The sequence below is a fragment of the Halteromyces radiatus genome (assembly GCF_025201355.1).
Source record: "Halteromyces radiatus strain CBS 162.75 chromosome Unknown BX664scaffold_4, whole genome shotgun sequence".
NCBI classification, from domain to species: Eukaryota; Fungi; Mucoromycota; class Mucoromycetes; order Mucorales; family Cunninghamellaceae; genus Halteromyces; species Halteromyces radiatus.
In genome coordinates this window covers 3,506,378-3,521,167 of record NW_026251690.1, presented here as the reverse complement: position 1 = coordinate 3,521,167, position 14,790 = coordinate 3,506,378, and the positions used below count along the sequence as shown (strand labels likewise).

Sequence of the window (14,790 nt, the reverse complement as noted above, 5' to 3'; positions counted from 1 at the left end):
TTTTCTATTTTCTGTGTTTGATTGAGTTGTCTGAATGTTTTAGTATAGGACCGCAAATTGTGGTATACATCGGAAATCATTGTTCAAAAAAAAAAAATAAATAAATTTATAAATTGATTAAAATATGCAATTAATCAGTAATGATGATGTTTTAACATAAAAAGGTTAATATCATCTATACTGTATATACTACTGCTTTTTATTCTGGCTTGAAGTTATGCCTACATGCGGAATGTGAAAGTGATCCGATTTTTTTAATGTTTTTTTTTTTTGTAGTTTTTTCGTATTTCTTTTTTTTTTCTTTCTTTCTTCTTCTTTTTGAAGGTTATCATTGTAACAAGAAATGAATAACGTCCCTCAAACATTGGACGTTTCAGTTGTTGCAAGTCAATTTGAAGAAGCATGTTCTGATTTTCAAGTAGGTTCATATTTAAACATCTTATTAGATCTATTAATCTTATTTATCTTTTTTAGATTCCAGCTACTCGTGCTGCTGCCGAACATATCTTGACAGCCTTCCGACAAATCCCAAAGGTATTACCGATATGTCGTTATATACTAGGTAATAAACTTATTTTCTATATATATATATATATTATTTATCTAACTATTATAATGTATTTTCAGATCATACTACCAGTCCTATGGTTCAATTTCAAGTTGCTTTGGCTATAGGTGAAGTAGCTGTTCGGGATTACTCTCTTTATTCTCTTGAAGATATTGTCCAACTGAAGAATTATTTAATAGAATATTGTCTTCATCATGAAAAGTAAAATCATAAATTGAAATATGTTCCTTATAAGTAATCTCTTTTTTTTTTTTTTTTTTAATAGAGCACCTAAATATGTACGTGATCAACTCTTATCATCCGTCTCTCTCATCACTAAACGAAGTTTATTCGACTTTACTGATCAAGATAAACAAGCTATCATAGTTCATATTAAACAATTACTTGCTTTTGATACAGAACATGCTGTAAGTATATCTTAGGAATAAAAAATAATAGTTTCTTATTTATATATTTCTTTGATAGCAAGTACTTGGAGTAGCTTTGGCAAATGCACTGACAGATCAATTTTCAAGTATGAAATCATTGGTTGTTGGTCTTAATTGGGAATTTCATCACAAGACAAAGGTATTCTTCGAACTTCATATGCTATATCCTTTATTTCAAGAACTTGCCACCAAGTTACATACTGTTGTCCACTCTACTTCCTCTCCTTTATCATCACCGACTCCTCCATTGCTCTCGGAATTGTTGATTTTGGCAGAAAAGACAATGAATTGGGAATTTGAATCAACAAATACAAAACCATCTCTACCTGGAACCTTTACTATTAATGATGGTCTGGATGATGATTTTGAAAAAGAAAATGGTCCTACTTCTGCTAAAGCAACCTCTTCCAATTTTCCAAAAGATTGGTTACCAGTCATCGGCAATAATGAAGTCATCTGGCTCTTTTTTATGGTAAAAAAAAAAAAAAAAAGGACTTGAAACTCATATTTATATATATATATATATATTTATATAGGCTTATGATTTGGTAAAGACAGATGATGCTTTATCTTACCGATGCTTACAATGTCTAATCAAACTTGCTGGACTCAAGGAAGATTTTTTCAATCAAGATGGAAATGCGATCAAATCATACGCAACCACTGTGATTCATGGTATCATGAAAATGATGAATAGGTAATACAACCTTTAGTGAAAATTATTGTTTATAGACTAACATTTGTTATTGTTGTTATTTTTTAGCATTAATAACGAAGGCACATCACCTCAGAAATTAACGGATCAAGGACCACAATTACTTGGTACCGTTCAAATGGTACATCGGTTATTAGAGAACATATCTGCTGGTGTTTTATGTGGTATTCCCGAATTCTTCCAATTCCTCAACGAAATACACAAATTGACCCTATGTTGTATACACGGAACAGTTAGTGATATTGATGAAGGATGGATTGGTGAAGCAAGTGATGAATGTCTACAAACTTGGGTAACTCTTGGTATGTACATAAATATAAAACATTGAAATGAACACTCACTTTTATATTTTTCAATATATATATATATATATATATATATATATATATATATATATATATATGTAGCTGATGTAGTTCAACCAGTCGATCCTCGAGATATATCTTCAAGACAGGGATTATCGGATGCTGACCTTCATCATCTTGCTGAATACTTGCGATCTGTGGCGTATCAAGTGGTTAAAACATATATGGAAATGCAATTGGAACGGGCTAAACTTGTATTAAATGATGAAGATGAAGAAGATGAAATAGAAAGTGGTATAAAAGACTGGGATACATATGGCGATCAACTGACTTGTATTAGTACTCTTGGACGTCTGAATCCTCATCAATGCTTATCTCATTTACAACATCTACTCAGTGATAGAACTCAACGATTCCAAAGATATTTCACAAATGAAATGACTGCCAATCTTGGTATGTATTCTATTTATGTAAATAATGGTGTAGCGAACAAAAAAAGCATATCGTATTAATCATCCTTTTTTTTTTGTGGATTATCTATGGACAGAATTATTATTACTCCATGAACAATTACATTGGATTATCTTGATGACAGCATTCGTTTTGGCTGACGCCGGAAATGGTGAACAACCTATGATTCCTGAATCTATTATGCAATTATCTAGTTCTCAGGTATTGAAAGATTTGAAAAAGTAGATGAAACATATTATGAAAAAAAAAAATATAATTCATCATCTTCTTTTTTTTCTGTAGAGTTATGAACAAGATCAAATAGTACAACTTTCAAATCAAGTATTGGAACTACTACGATTTTACTCAAGTTTTGGCCCTAATACAATAGAGGTATCCAAAAGAAAAGAAAAATGAATAAGAGAATGATTTGATATAATATATTAATCGTTATTGTTATTTTTAATTGTAGGCATCTAATTGTAGTCCTCGTGTTGCTGAAACATTGATTTGGTTCATGGAAAGATGGAGTAAGACTTATTTACTAGTGAACGAAAACGATTACGGGTTCATGAGTCCAAACATTGCAAAATCCTTTGGTCAGCCTGGGCCTTCTGATGGACAAGGGGTACAAATCATAGAATTTTTTATTGAACAAATGAAGAATAACTTTATGTTATGGAATGCTGATCCTGATGTATTGTCTCAATTGGTACGATGGCTCAATACCTGTGGTACTCCTCTTAATTTGAAATCAAGACTTCTCGTTTCACGTAAGTTTATCCGTATAAGAAAATGATGTTTTTCTGAAAAAAAAAAAATAGTTAACACTTCCTTTTTTTTTTTTTCCTTATGTAGCTGCTTTCCCTGAATTGATCAAGTTTATCACATCCAATTTGGAACAATTACCAGAAGCCATACACAAGTAGGTTATATTTTTCTTTTTATTGATGTTTAAGATAAACATTGATATTTTTATTTTTCATAGTTATCTTATTCAAACAGTGGGTACTATTGCCAGTGGTGTACAAGATTCTACAATGCGACACAACTACCTTGATTTAATCTTTGTGATGCTTGAAGTATGTACATAAAAAAAAAAAAAAAAAGAAGTGAGAATTATGTTTTTTGAACATTTTGTTTATAATATTTTAGGAACGACTAGGTGCCATTCTTCATAAACCTGATTTTACTCAACAATGTCAACAAGCAAATGTTATGAATCAAGTATTGAACGCTCTAGATGTATGTGAAAGAAAAAAAAAGGAAAGAAATAGGGATAGAAGAAACAAATTCATCTAATCATTTATATATATTTATATATTTATATATTTATTTATAGATGTTTGATGGTCTAGCTTTATCCTGTCAGTTTAACAACACAGTATCCATCTTTGGGTTTACTTGTCGATTTTTCCAAAGCTTCCACCAACTGATGGAGATCTACAAAAATGTACCTGAAGTCCAATTGTCTATTTTACAAATACTTGCAGATCTGACTGAACGTTTGGATATGTCAGTTTTAGAAAAGGAACAAAAACAAGGTCTTTATCAATTCATCATGGAAATCATTCGACTCTACGGTACTTTCAATCATGGCAAAAAACGTGTACATACGCAAGAAGAAGAAGCGGATCGTCCTTATGAAGATATTTGTACTATTCTTGTGTTACTGATCAACGTGATGGCTTCCGAATTTGAAGCAAAACATGATGGGAATACAACTTCTAATGGTGATGGATTGACTCCAGGTGTTGCTGATGTGGTTCTCTTTGGTGTTAACACCATCATACCCATGATTGATATGAATATGCTTCAAGTAAGTTTGATTTTTGTATGATCATCAGGAAATGATACTTAACCTTTTTTTTTTTTTTTTTATTTAGATTCCCAATCTATGTCAATACTATATCAAGTTAGTATCTCATTTGATTGAACAATTCCCTGATAAATTAGCAGGACTTCCAACCCCTCTATTTGACAATTTGATGGCAAGTTTAGACTTTGGTATTGCTCATCCTATTGCTGATATCAATATTCTTACATTACAAGCTGTTACTCCTTTGGCAATGTGGGCCGCTCATCAAAAATATACTCAAGGTAAAAAAAAAAAAAAAATTTTTTTAAGAAAAATCCATTCACTGTTTGTTTCCCGTTATTAGGTAGCAATACTACTCTCAAAAGTGCAGTATCAAAATTACTTGGAGCATTGTTAAATGTTTTATTATTTCAACATTTGGATGCTTCGGTAGTGAATGCCGCATCGGATGCTTTATTGGCTTTGATGACCGCTGAACATGATTCTTATATGGAATTGGTCAATCAAATCATTACACAACAATCTAGTGATTTACAACCTCGATTGATCAATGCATTTGGAAAACTGGATCAAGCTACTCCCAAACAACAACAACCTACCAAGGAAATGGCTCAAGTATTCAAGGATAATTTATTAGTTTTATTGATGGATGTGCGTGCTGTTTTACGTGTGAAATAATAAAAAAAAAAAAACATACGGATTTAGTTCAACATTTTTTTATTTATATGATTCGCAGGACGATCTTTTATTATGATCGATGATATTGGAGATAAGGTTCTCTTTTAAAAACACGTGGGGGGTATTGATGAGTATATATATATATATTCAATAACGAGATAAATCATGGGACAAGATTATATGGAGGTCATTGATTACATCCTTCTTTTTTTTCATTTTTATTATTTCATAAAAGTAATAAAGGAAGGTGAGGGATATGTGTGTGTGTGTGAAACAAAAACAAAGAAAATAAAAGCATATTTAAATTTGTTTGTTTGTATCTGGTAAAATAACATAAGGGAATAAAATAAAAAAGGAAAGGAAAATATCATAAAATATATGGAGTTGCATACAAAATGGAAAGGTGTTAATAAAAAAAAAAAAGAGCTATGAAAATAATGATATATTGTAAGAAGGCCCAGGTCTTTTCAATAAGGTGGAAGGAACAACAATATAAGGTAGGTGATGCCTTCGTCTAGAAACTGATGAGTAAAGATGAGCCCAGTTTGGGATCTTGGTTTTGAGAGTTTCCATATGGTGACATTGGAGTGAACAAAAGCTGATATCATCTGTTGTCTAACAAAAGAATGGTAATGTTGAGCATGTCTTTTTTAAATAAATAAATAAATAAAGATTACCTCTTCAAGTGGTTTTTCACAATAAAGACAAATATTGGTATCCATACTTTTGTTTATGCTTTTCTTTCTCCTTTCAAAAAAAAAAAAAAAAAAAGAAAGAAAGAAAGAAAGAAAGAAAGGAAAAAAGGGAAAAAAAAAGGATACAGGTTAAAGCGGCACTAAGAATATAGAGAACACACACACACAGAGACAGACAGAGAGAGAGAGAGAAATCTTTTTTTTTTTTTTTTATGCAACACCTACAATTTGAATAGCCGACCTTCACCGATGTCATTGATTGTTCACAGTCCCCTTCCATTGATCCTACCAAAGTTATGATGGGAAAAAGAATCCATGTATTTATTTATCTAAAAGTAATTTTTTATCATTCTAGACCTCAAATGATATTCATTATATTTCATTGACAAAACATCATGAGTTGATTATTCTAATATTCTTTGTGTTGTACCTAAAGTAATATTATTATTTTGTTTTTCTTTGAATAAGGAAACAATGAATTCTTTAACCAAGTCAACGGTACTGATGGTTTTTTTTTTTTTTTCAGGTACATACAATGATCAAGTAGAGATATTCCTTGATTTGTATATAAAAAGGAAAACCTTTTCTTTTTTTTTTTCTTTTTTTCTTTCATTCTTTCATTCTTTCTTTCTTTATATATATTTATATTCATGTGTCCCAATAGATATTGTCATACTGTAGACGATAAAAGTAGTTTACAAACAAATAATGATTTAACATTAAATCCGGGTTATCCCGATGCATCTATTATTTGCAACCATCCATCATCCTCTCACTGTCGACTTCCATCCTTTTCCTCACTTCTTTCCTGGACACCTGAAACATCATCATCCATAGATCACTGTTCACCCTCTACTTTTTGTCAAACACAACAACAACCTTTACCTTCCATTTCTTCGACGATCTACAATACTTCCATGGATACAAGACGCACGAAAAAAACAAAATTGTTGTCAAGAAAATCATCCGTCACTTTCAAACCTTATCAAGTCGATGATCTAACATCAGTCAAACCTAGATGGCAAGAAACTGAACGGAAGAATTTATTAAAGGCCATTGTCAAGGAAAAACAATTGGATGACATGACCTCGTTTTCTTGGGATCGTATTTCTCTAGCTGTTGGAAGGGCAAAAAAGGCTTGTAAGGATCAATGGCGACGTGAAGTCTTACCTGCTTTGTTGGACAAGTTGAAATAGAAACTATCACCTTTTTTTTTTTTTTCTTTCTTTCTTTCTGGACCCTACACACATACACATTATTAGGACATTGTGTGAAACAAACAAAGATTCATTTATTCATTGTTTTCTTTTTTTTTTTATTTTTTTATTATACATATTCATATACAAAATAAAAAAAGAGATTCAAAATAAACAGATACTAGTCTAAAGAATTTGTCGACGATGAAGGAAACTAATTAAATCATATTTCGTAGCCACTCCAAGACACCATTTTCGATTCACATCTGTTACCACTGCAAATGAGTTCTTTTCAAAGAATTTGGCTATAAAATAAAAAAAAATATTATGGTTTTGAATTTTTTTTTTTTTTTTTTTTTTTACCTAAATCTGCCAAACTTGTATCGGGAGTGATCAATTGATAAGCGACACCAGATGATTTTGCATTTTTGAATGAGAACATACAGGAATCTACTTGATCATTAGGATGACTTGTCCCTTGATTCAATCGAGCTTCCAACGATGCTAATGATACATATCCCACCAATTTCTTATTGTTGGCATGTACAACAGGTAATTGCGAATATTCTCTTTCGTACATCAAATCTAAAGCTCGTGAAATGGTTGTAGATGGTGTAATGGTCATTGCTGCTGGTAGTTGAAGATCTTCCACACTTGCCTAACCAAAAAAAAAAAAAAAAAAATATAAAAAATAATGTCCATATATATGATTTGTATTCTCATCACTTACTGCTCGGTACCGATCATAAGAAAGATATTCCAATTCCTTGATCATCACTTCATCTGCCAAATCATTTTCGAAAATCCATTCATCATTGAGTAAAGTTGAAGTATAATTTTGAGCACTGTCGTTCAGAATCACAACGGATCTATATTCATGAGTGGAATGGTTTTCAGAAGGTTGTTGTTTGGCATATTGAATAGCTGCTGCCGTCACCGCACCAGATGATGGTCCACATAGAATCCCTTGATCCCGAATTAATCGTCTTGCTGTTGAATAAGCTTCCTTGTCCGATACTTTCACCCATGCATCCACCGCTTTCTTATCTAAAGATGAGGGTACCACATGATTTCCTAAATCTTCTATACGCCAATCCTATTGTCATAAAAAAAAAGATAAGTAATGTACTTGGGGAAATATTTCAAAGATATAGACATACAATGCGACTATTACTAGTAGTATGTACAGGAGAGTCATCACCTAAAATGGAATCAATTGGTTCAACACCAATAACCTATTGAAAAATACAATGAATAAAGTATGAAAAGTTAAAAAAAAAAAAAAAAAACATCCTTTTTTTTTTTTACCTTCAAGTTGGGCAACTTGTTTTTAAGATAATGAGAAAGACCAGAAATGGTAGCACCGGATTCCACACCAACAAATAAGTAATCTAATTGTCCATGTGTCTGTTGAATCAGTTCTTCAGCCAAATCATCAAATGCACCCTGAATAAACGTTGTTTCGTCCAAAATAGCCACATTAGTAGAGGAGGCAGATAGTTGGTCAGCAAGACGAGCTGCTACAGAGGTTGCACTTTCTGGAGCTTCAGGATGGGCTTCATTGGGAGACCGAATGATTTCAACCCCAAGGGCTTTCAGTAATGCAATGCGATCATTGGAAGTTCTTTCTGGTACAATACAAATAACACGATGATACCGGTGACGAGCTGCAAATGTTGCAAGGGAAATCCCGAGATTGCCAGTTGTAGGGATAATCAAGATCTTGACCCGAGTACTAGAACCTTCAACATGAGTACGACGTTCATATTCTAAAGAAGAAAAAATGTATGATATCGATAAATACGCGTCATCTCTTTTTTTTTTTTTTTACCTTCTAAAAGATGCTTTGCAACACGATCCTTAACACTTCCAGTTGGATTACTATATTCCAATTTGGCTAAAACTTCCACTATTCATATGAATGACATAAAACCAAGGGAAAAAAAAAATTGTCAAATTACTGATACTATTGTCCATCAAATAAAAGTATTTAGAAAAACCTATTTACCATTGCTATGTGTACCAATGCGGACCATGGGGGTCAATCCAATACCATCAGTAAGACTATCAGTAATAGGAGGAGGCGAAGAATGAAGTGACATGTTTATAAAATAGAAAAGAAGGAAAAAAAAAGGAAACGAAAAAGAAAAAAAAAGTCGAAGAAAAGAAAAATGCCATGCCCGGAATTTGAATTCCACCAACCACACATCACAAACATATAAATATATGTATATTAATTCATTATGATTTCGACAAAAAGGACATATCAAACAAAAGTATATATATTCAAACGATTCATCTTTATTTCCAAATAAAACTAAGTAAAATCAAGATCATTGAAAAGAAAAGAGAAAACCAGTTTGTTCTTCACATAAAAAGTGCCAGTAAATAAAATGAACTTGAATCCTTAGATGTTCAACTTGGTGTGGCGCCAGTTGCGACGCTTGGCGTTCCAGCTATATATTAAAAAAAAAATAATAATGGTTAGTAAAGTTAAGGAAGAGATTATCATTTCTATTTTATCAATTATGTAACAAATTCCTAAAAAACATACCGGATCTTGGTGTCAGACTTGAGACGGAACCAGTGAGGCAAAGGACGGTTTTGCTTTTGGGCCTTGCCAAGCTTGACCTTGGTGATGAATGACTTGTTAGAAGGCTAAATAAAAAAAGGAGAAATAAAAAATAATAGTGATGAGTATTTCAAACGATTTATATAATTTATTATCATGGAAGAAAGACATGAATGGAATCATCATCATGAAGGTAATGTTACAAGCCATGTATAAGTTGTGCATCGATTTTGCCATGCTGTTGTTGTTGTTGTTGTGAATTGACCGGTATAATGCTATCAAATAGCCATTCGCTAATATCGAATTGTTGTTGTAGTCATCAATATCGTTTTTCTGCGTACATGTATCCATCCATCCATCCATCCCTTTCTTTGTTGTATAACAGTCATAGATGACTTGACAAGTAACTTCTCTACTAATGATGATGATATCCAAAAGTCATTTCGTTTCAAATGTACGTACCATGCTACTGATCAAGTATATGAGAAAAGAGGGAAGGAAAAAAAAAAAAAACGAAAACCCCAAAACCTTCTCTTAATTACGACTAACATCGGCCTGGTTTTTAAATGCCGCTTGGTCGTAATTGTCAAGCCGGACGTATTGCTCCAGCCAAGTGATTGGTCACACTTTTTTTTTCTTTTGAAAAAAAATATATATATTCTCGTGATTCAGGAACCAAAAAAAAAAAAAGTACAGAATGGTATATGATGATGATAATTCCATAGCATCCCGTGATGATTATTCTATAGTAATGAGTCTATATTGTGATGATAGGTTCATGATAATGAAAACTCTCATTTCCTTGCGCGGAAGATACATAAAAAGGGGGACCTCTTTATACCGTAGCCTAAATACATAGTGAATGGTCGATTTTGTAGCGTGTTTCGATCATCCTGCAATTGCCTTTTATGGATTCAATTATATCCTACAACATTTTTCTTCATTGTTCTATCATACATTTTTGCATTGTTCGCAATACTCATCGCCCCATCATCTTGTCATCCACGAAAAAAAAAAAAAGGTCTTCAAAGCGACAAAACATAAATACTTGTAACACTATGATCAAAAGAAAAATATTCGGTATTGTTTATTATAGAATATATATCAAGGAATAAAAAAAAAAAAAAAAAAAAAAAAAAGGAAAATCACAGAAAAAAGTTAACAAGAAGGGGGGGGGGAATAATAAAAATATAACTTAACTATAAATTCAATGAGTGTTGCGGTGTTGACCAAGCCATCCGCTAGGGTATACCTTGGGATTGAGTAGATCTTTTCTTGTATGACGAGCAATATCATACCAAGCTGACATCATAAGTTGTTGTTCACGTCTGGCTTGTAACCGAGATTCATAAAGTTGTTTCTATCATTCATGTCATTAAAAAAAAAAAAAAGATCAATAAAATATATATATATATATATATAAAGAATATCTTTTCCCTCTTACCTTGAGTTTTTCATTTTCTTCATCACGCTGCACCAGTTCCGCTTTCAGTGAAGTAACAGCTTCATTATAGTTATTGGATGTGTGCTTGTGCTTCTCTTCTTCGAGCAAGGCATGTTGATGTTTAATAAACTACAATAGAAAAAGAGTGAGTTTTTTTCTTTATTAATACTATCATTTACTTACCTCTTTCAAGTGTTTCACTTTGTGTTCAAGATCCCATATCTGTTCATGTTGCTTGATAGATTGCTGTTGTAATTGTGCATTTTGTTGTTTCAATGGTTCATCATCCTTTGCTTCAAATGCAGCCAATGTGGCTTTCATTTCACTGTTCATAGAAAAAAAAAAAGGTAAGTAGAAGTATATTTGACTTTTTTTTGTTATGGACGTACCTGTGTAATTGTTCTTGGAATGAGAGTAAATCCTTTTGATCCACACTTTGATTTTGTAACCTATCCTTCTCTAATAGCAATTTGTTGATATCTCGAAGTTGTGTCTTTGTCTGCTCTTCCAACAATAAGGTCCTTGCTTCCATATCTTTGTATTGTGTTTTGAACGTATCCAAATCAGCACCATCCAACTTGTCAATCAAACTACCACCATTGTTTGCAAAGCGTCCGTCGTTGATCTTTTGTTCCAATTTGCTGATATCTTCCCTAAGTTGTTTGCTTTCCTTTTCCAAATCAACAATATGTAGTCGTAACGACATGGTGTGTCTTGATTCATCTAATAGAGCGTCGGGAATACCTTCACGGACGCGAGCCATATCACTTTGTAGAATATCACGTTCTTGCGAGACCTCCAAGTAGTTTTTTTCAAATTGAGATTTGAGTCGATTCGCATCATCCAATAAATGTTGTAATACCATTGCTTTTTGGCTCTTGTCAGTTGCATTGCCTTCTTGTTGTAAAGTTCGTAATTGTCGTTCCAATCTTCGTTTGGATAATTTTAACTCGGTCACATTAGATTCTTTGAGTGAATCTTCTAATGATCCATCCAAATGAGTATCATCGTCATCCAAATCCATATCGTCCACATTATTACTTCCTTCCAAACCTTGACTAAGAGGTCTGCCAACTATATATAAATATATTATGATCATTAGTTCAAGTTTCATCTCTCTTTCTTTTTTTTTTTTTTTTTAAAAATAGATACGTACCACCCAATTGAGCTTCTTGTAAATGATCCTCCAATGCTAATATTCTTTCAGAATCTCTTGCTTTGTCCACTTCTAATAAGTCCACTTTTTTGGTCATTTGTTGAATGTCATATTCCATCTTGTTCTTTTCACGGAGTAACTCGTTATTCTTGGTTTCCAGCATAGCCACTTGATCTTTGTATGAGTCCATCAAAGTTTTGAAAGCCAATACTTTGCGATATTCATTTTCAATCTGTTGATTACGTTCCATCAGACTATGATTTTGTTCATCCAAGACCTATAACAAGAAACAAAGAAAAGTTAATTCAATCTTTTTTTTTTCGTTATAACATTTTTTTTTTTTTCAATTACCTTGATTTGACGTTTCAGATCAGCACTATCTTCCAATTTCTTTTTCAACTTTTCAATGACATTTTCAGCTTTTTGTAATTTTTCTGCTGCATGCCTGTATTCATCTAATTGATCCTTGAGTCTAGATGATTGTTCCAGATGTCTCTTCAATTCTTCACCCTAATAAAAAAAAAAAAAAAAGAATGAATATGATGTCATTTTATATAGAAATAGATACCTTTCGAGTCAATTCTTCAATAGCGATTGTTTGTTCTTCCAAAAGCATTTCAGCCTCTTGTCGTCTATCTTCACTTTTTTGCCTATAAAAAGTCAAATAAAGATAATATATCAAGTGAGTTTTAATAGATCATGTCTATCTTTATATATCAAAATGACTTACAAATCTTGCTTTAAATGTTCAATTTCAGTTCTCATAATAAAATCAGCACGGCCAGTTTCATTCGCTTGAGTCACTGCTCTATCCATTTCCTGTAATCGATGTTGCAATGCATCCTTTTCATTTTCAAGATCAACCTACAATATAACAAAAAAAAAAAAAAAAGTTAAAATCATAAGTAATATATTTAATGTTTATTCAATAAATACATACATAACTGGATCGCAGATCAGCATGTTCTTTGATAAGGATTCGATGTGATTTGTCCAATATTTCTTTTTCACGGATCATATCATTGTATTTTCGATAAAGATTATCACTAAAAAAATAAGAAAAAGATAATAATAATAAGAGGACAATATTCATTTATTTTTTATTCACTTACTCTGCAAAAGAGCTACCACGGGTATAATCAACAGGAAGAGATGAGGATGAAGCTGCAGGTTGCAAATGAGGTTCACCAGTGGCTGCCATACGAATACGATTGATCTATTATCAATAATATAAAATAAATTAGAACTTTATCAAGTAAATAAAATTAATAACTTACTTCTTCAATATAGAGCATGACCATTTGTTGACTCTGTTCTGTTAATCTTTGTAAACGTTCCACCACCACGGCATTATTTTCATGTTCGACAGTAATAAATAATACAAGTTGACAAAGTTTGAAGATTTCTTGTACATTCGAATCCTTTGCTATTTCGGTAAGATTGACTTGAGGCATCTTGTCAAAAGGTATTCCAAGTACTTCTTCATAATATCTTGATACCATTCGATACATTTTTTTTAAATTGTTGATCTTGAGAACCCAGTTTTCACCAACATCAGCTGAACGAATAAGTTTGAACCAAACAGGATCACTAATATAAAAACAGAAAAGTAAATAAGAAGAAAAAAGATGATTGATATTATTATATTTATTTATTTCTTTTCTTACATTTCAGCTAATACTTCGAATAAAAGAATACCATTACTAAGTTCAGTAATGTGTTTACAAGGATGAGAGATATCCGGGCAAGTATTGATCTAGGAACAGTAATAACAAAAGAAAGAAAAAAAAAAAGGCGTCAAGTATGAATAAAGAAAGGATGATATATATATATATATTTACCCATTCTACAAATGCAGCTGCTTGTATGTCTTGACTATCATTGCTAAGCATACTAAATAGTAAAAAAAAAAAAAAAAAAAAAATAAAAGTTGTATATAATAAAAGGAGAAAAAGAAAAGAAAGAAAAAAAAAAAAACTTGGTCTCGCCTTTGAAGATATCATTTCACATCCCGCACTAAATTTGTTAAAAAAGACTCGTGTTTCCCAAATAAAACGGTAGATATATACACAAAAAAAAAAAAATATGTATGCTTGATAATTTATTCCAAAAGTGATATGAATAATAACTCTAATGTATACTTATAAAATCAAAGTAAAATAATAATAATAATAAAAAATAAAAAGAAAAACAAAGGTAATATACATAGAAGAAGAAAAAAAAAAAGAAGAGAAAAAAGAGAGAAACTATACACGACGACATTCCATATATGTTAAAGTGGGATCCATTGGAAGAGCACAAAAGAAACCAAGTTTTTGCATTTGAGAGAACATTTCAGAATCTAAATTATATAAGAAAAGATATAAAAAAAAAAAAAGATAAGATCAGAAATAAAAAAAAAATTATATTTAAACTTACATTCTAAATTAAGTTTAATACAATCTTGTTGATTACCACCAAGTTGTCGACAAAGTTCACGTTCTTTTTGGTCAATAGTATAAAAACCAGCAGGAACTTTTTCAACAAAAGAATCAATACGCTTTAATTCAGTTTCAGTTGTTTCGTTAGAAGACATAATTTTTAAAAATAGAAGAAAAAAGAAAGAAATCGAAAAGAAAATTTTCAAATTTCTTTCTTATTTTTCCCCCCAGTCTTTTCCCCAGTGAAAAAGTTCAATGACATCAAATCAAGGCGAAGATAATTTCATTTTCCGCCTATTATCTATATTTCTGTTTTGAAATTTTCTACCTTTCTCAAGAAGTGG

The 14,790-nt window shown here is 31.6% G+C and overlaps 6 protein-coding genes across 6 annotated transcripts; 2 read left to right on the top strand and 4 right to left on the bottom strand.

Moving 5' to 3' along the window:
• Nucleotides 1–325: 325 nt before the first annotated feature.
• On the top strand, nt 326–5,008 carry BX664DRAFT_379586 (armadillo-type protein). The gene is made up of 17 exons (XM_051548864.1): nt 326–418; nt 475–562; nt 628–769; nt 834–975; nt 1,034–1,468; nt 1,533–1,693; nt 1,760–2,013; nt 2,119–2,469; nt 2,564–2,688; nt 2,770–2,859; nt 2,939–3,239; nt 3,325–3,391; nt 3,455–3,548; nt 3,622–3,711; nt 3,809–4,285; nt 4,353–4,566; nt 4,629–5,008. The coding sequence occupies exons 1-17, from the start codon at nt 344–346 to the stop codon at nt 4,961–4,963; spliced, it is 3,441 nt and encodes a 1,146-aa protein (XP_051400875.1). The 5' UTR covers nt 326–343; the 3' UTR covers nt 4,964–5,008.
• A 392-nt stretch (nt 5,009–5,400) lies between these two features.
• BX664DRAFT_386424 (uncharacterized protein) lies at nt 5,401–7,050 on the top strand (the record flags this gene model as incomplete). The annotated part of the gene is made up of 4 exons (XM_051549326.1): nt 5,401–5,460; nt 5,895–5,993; nt 6,014–6,093; nt 6,323–7,050. The coding sequence occupies 4 exons, from the start codon at nt 5,401–5,403 to the stop codon at nt 6,852–6,854; spliced, it is 771 nt and encodes a 256-aa protein (XP_051400874.1). The 3' UTR covers nt 6,855–7,050.
• On the bottom strand, nt 6,957–8,986 carry BX664DRAFT_334532 (tryptophan synthase beta subunit-like PLP-dependent enzyme). The gene is made up of 7 exons (XM_051545720.1): nt 8,863–8,986; nt 8,686–8,763; nt 8,163–8,623; nt 8,015–8,089; nt 7,585–7,950; nt 7,218–7,512; nt 6,957–7,159 (listed from the first exon to the last, which is right to left on the bottom strand). Exons 1-7 carry the CDS (start codon nt 8,954–8,956, stop codon nt 7,041–7,043), a joined length of 1,488 nt encoding a protein of 495 aa, XP_051400873.1. The 5' UTR covers nt 8,957–8,986; the 3' UTR covers nt 6,957–7,040.
• A 141-nt stretch (nt 8,987–9,127) lies between these two features.
• Nucleotides 9,128–9,907, bottom strand: BX664DRAFT_334528 (60S ribosomal protein L39). Its single transcript, XM_051545719.1, has 3 exons — nt 9,889–9,907; nt 9,409–9,512; nt 9,128–9,310 (listed from the first exon to the last, which is right to left on the bottom strand). Exons 1-3 carry the CDS (start codon nt 9,889–9,891, stop codon nt 9,262–9,264), a joined length of 156 nt encoding a protein of 51 aa, XP_051400872.1. The 5' UTR covers nt 9,892–9,907; the 3' UTR covers nt 9,128–9,261.
• A 726-nt stretch (nt 9,908–10,633) lies between these two features.
• Nucleotides 10,634–12,413, bottom strand: BX664DRAFT_262498 (uncharacterized protein; the record flags this gene model as incomplete). Its single annotated transcript, XM_051540722.1, has 6 exons — nt 10,634–10,786; nt 10,871–10,999; nt 11,054–11,158; nt 11,256–11,799; nt 12,023–12,303; nt 12,378–12,413. Coding segments are annotated over 6 exons (1,248 nt in total), but the record flags the coding sequence as incomplete, so codon positions are not given.
• A 1,808-nt stretch (nt 12,414–14,221) lies between these two features.
• Nucleotides 14,222–14,601, bottom strand: BX664DRAFT_281426 (uncharacterized protein; the record flags this gene model as incomplete). The annotated part of the gene is made up of 2 exons (XM_051541521.1): nt 14,222–14,367; nt 14,445–14,601. 2 exons carry the CDS (start codon nt 14,599–14,601, stop codon nt 14,273–14,275), a joined length of 252 nt encoding a protein of 83 aa, XP_051400870.1. The 3' UTR covers nt 14,222–14,272.
• Nucleotides 14,602–14,790: the final 189 nt, after the last annotated feature.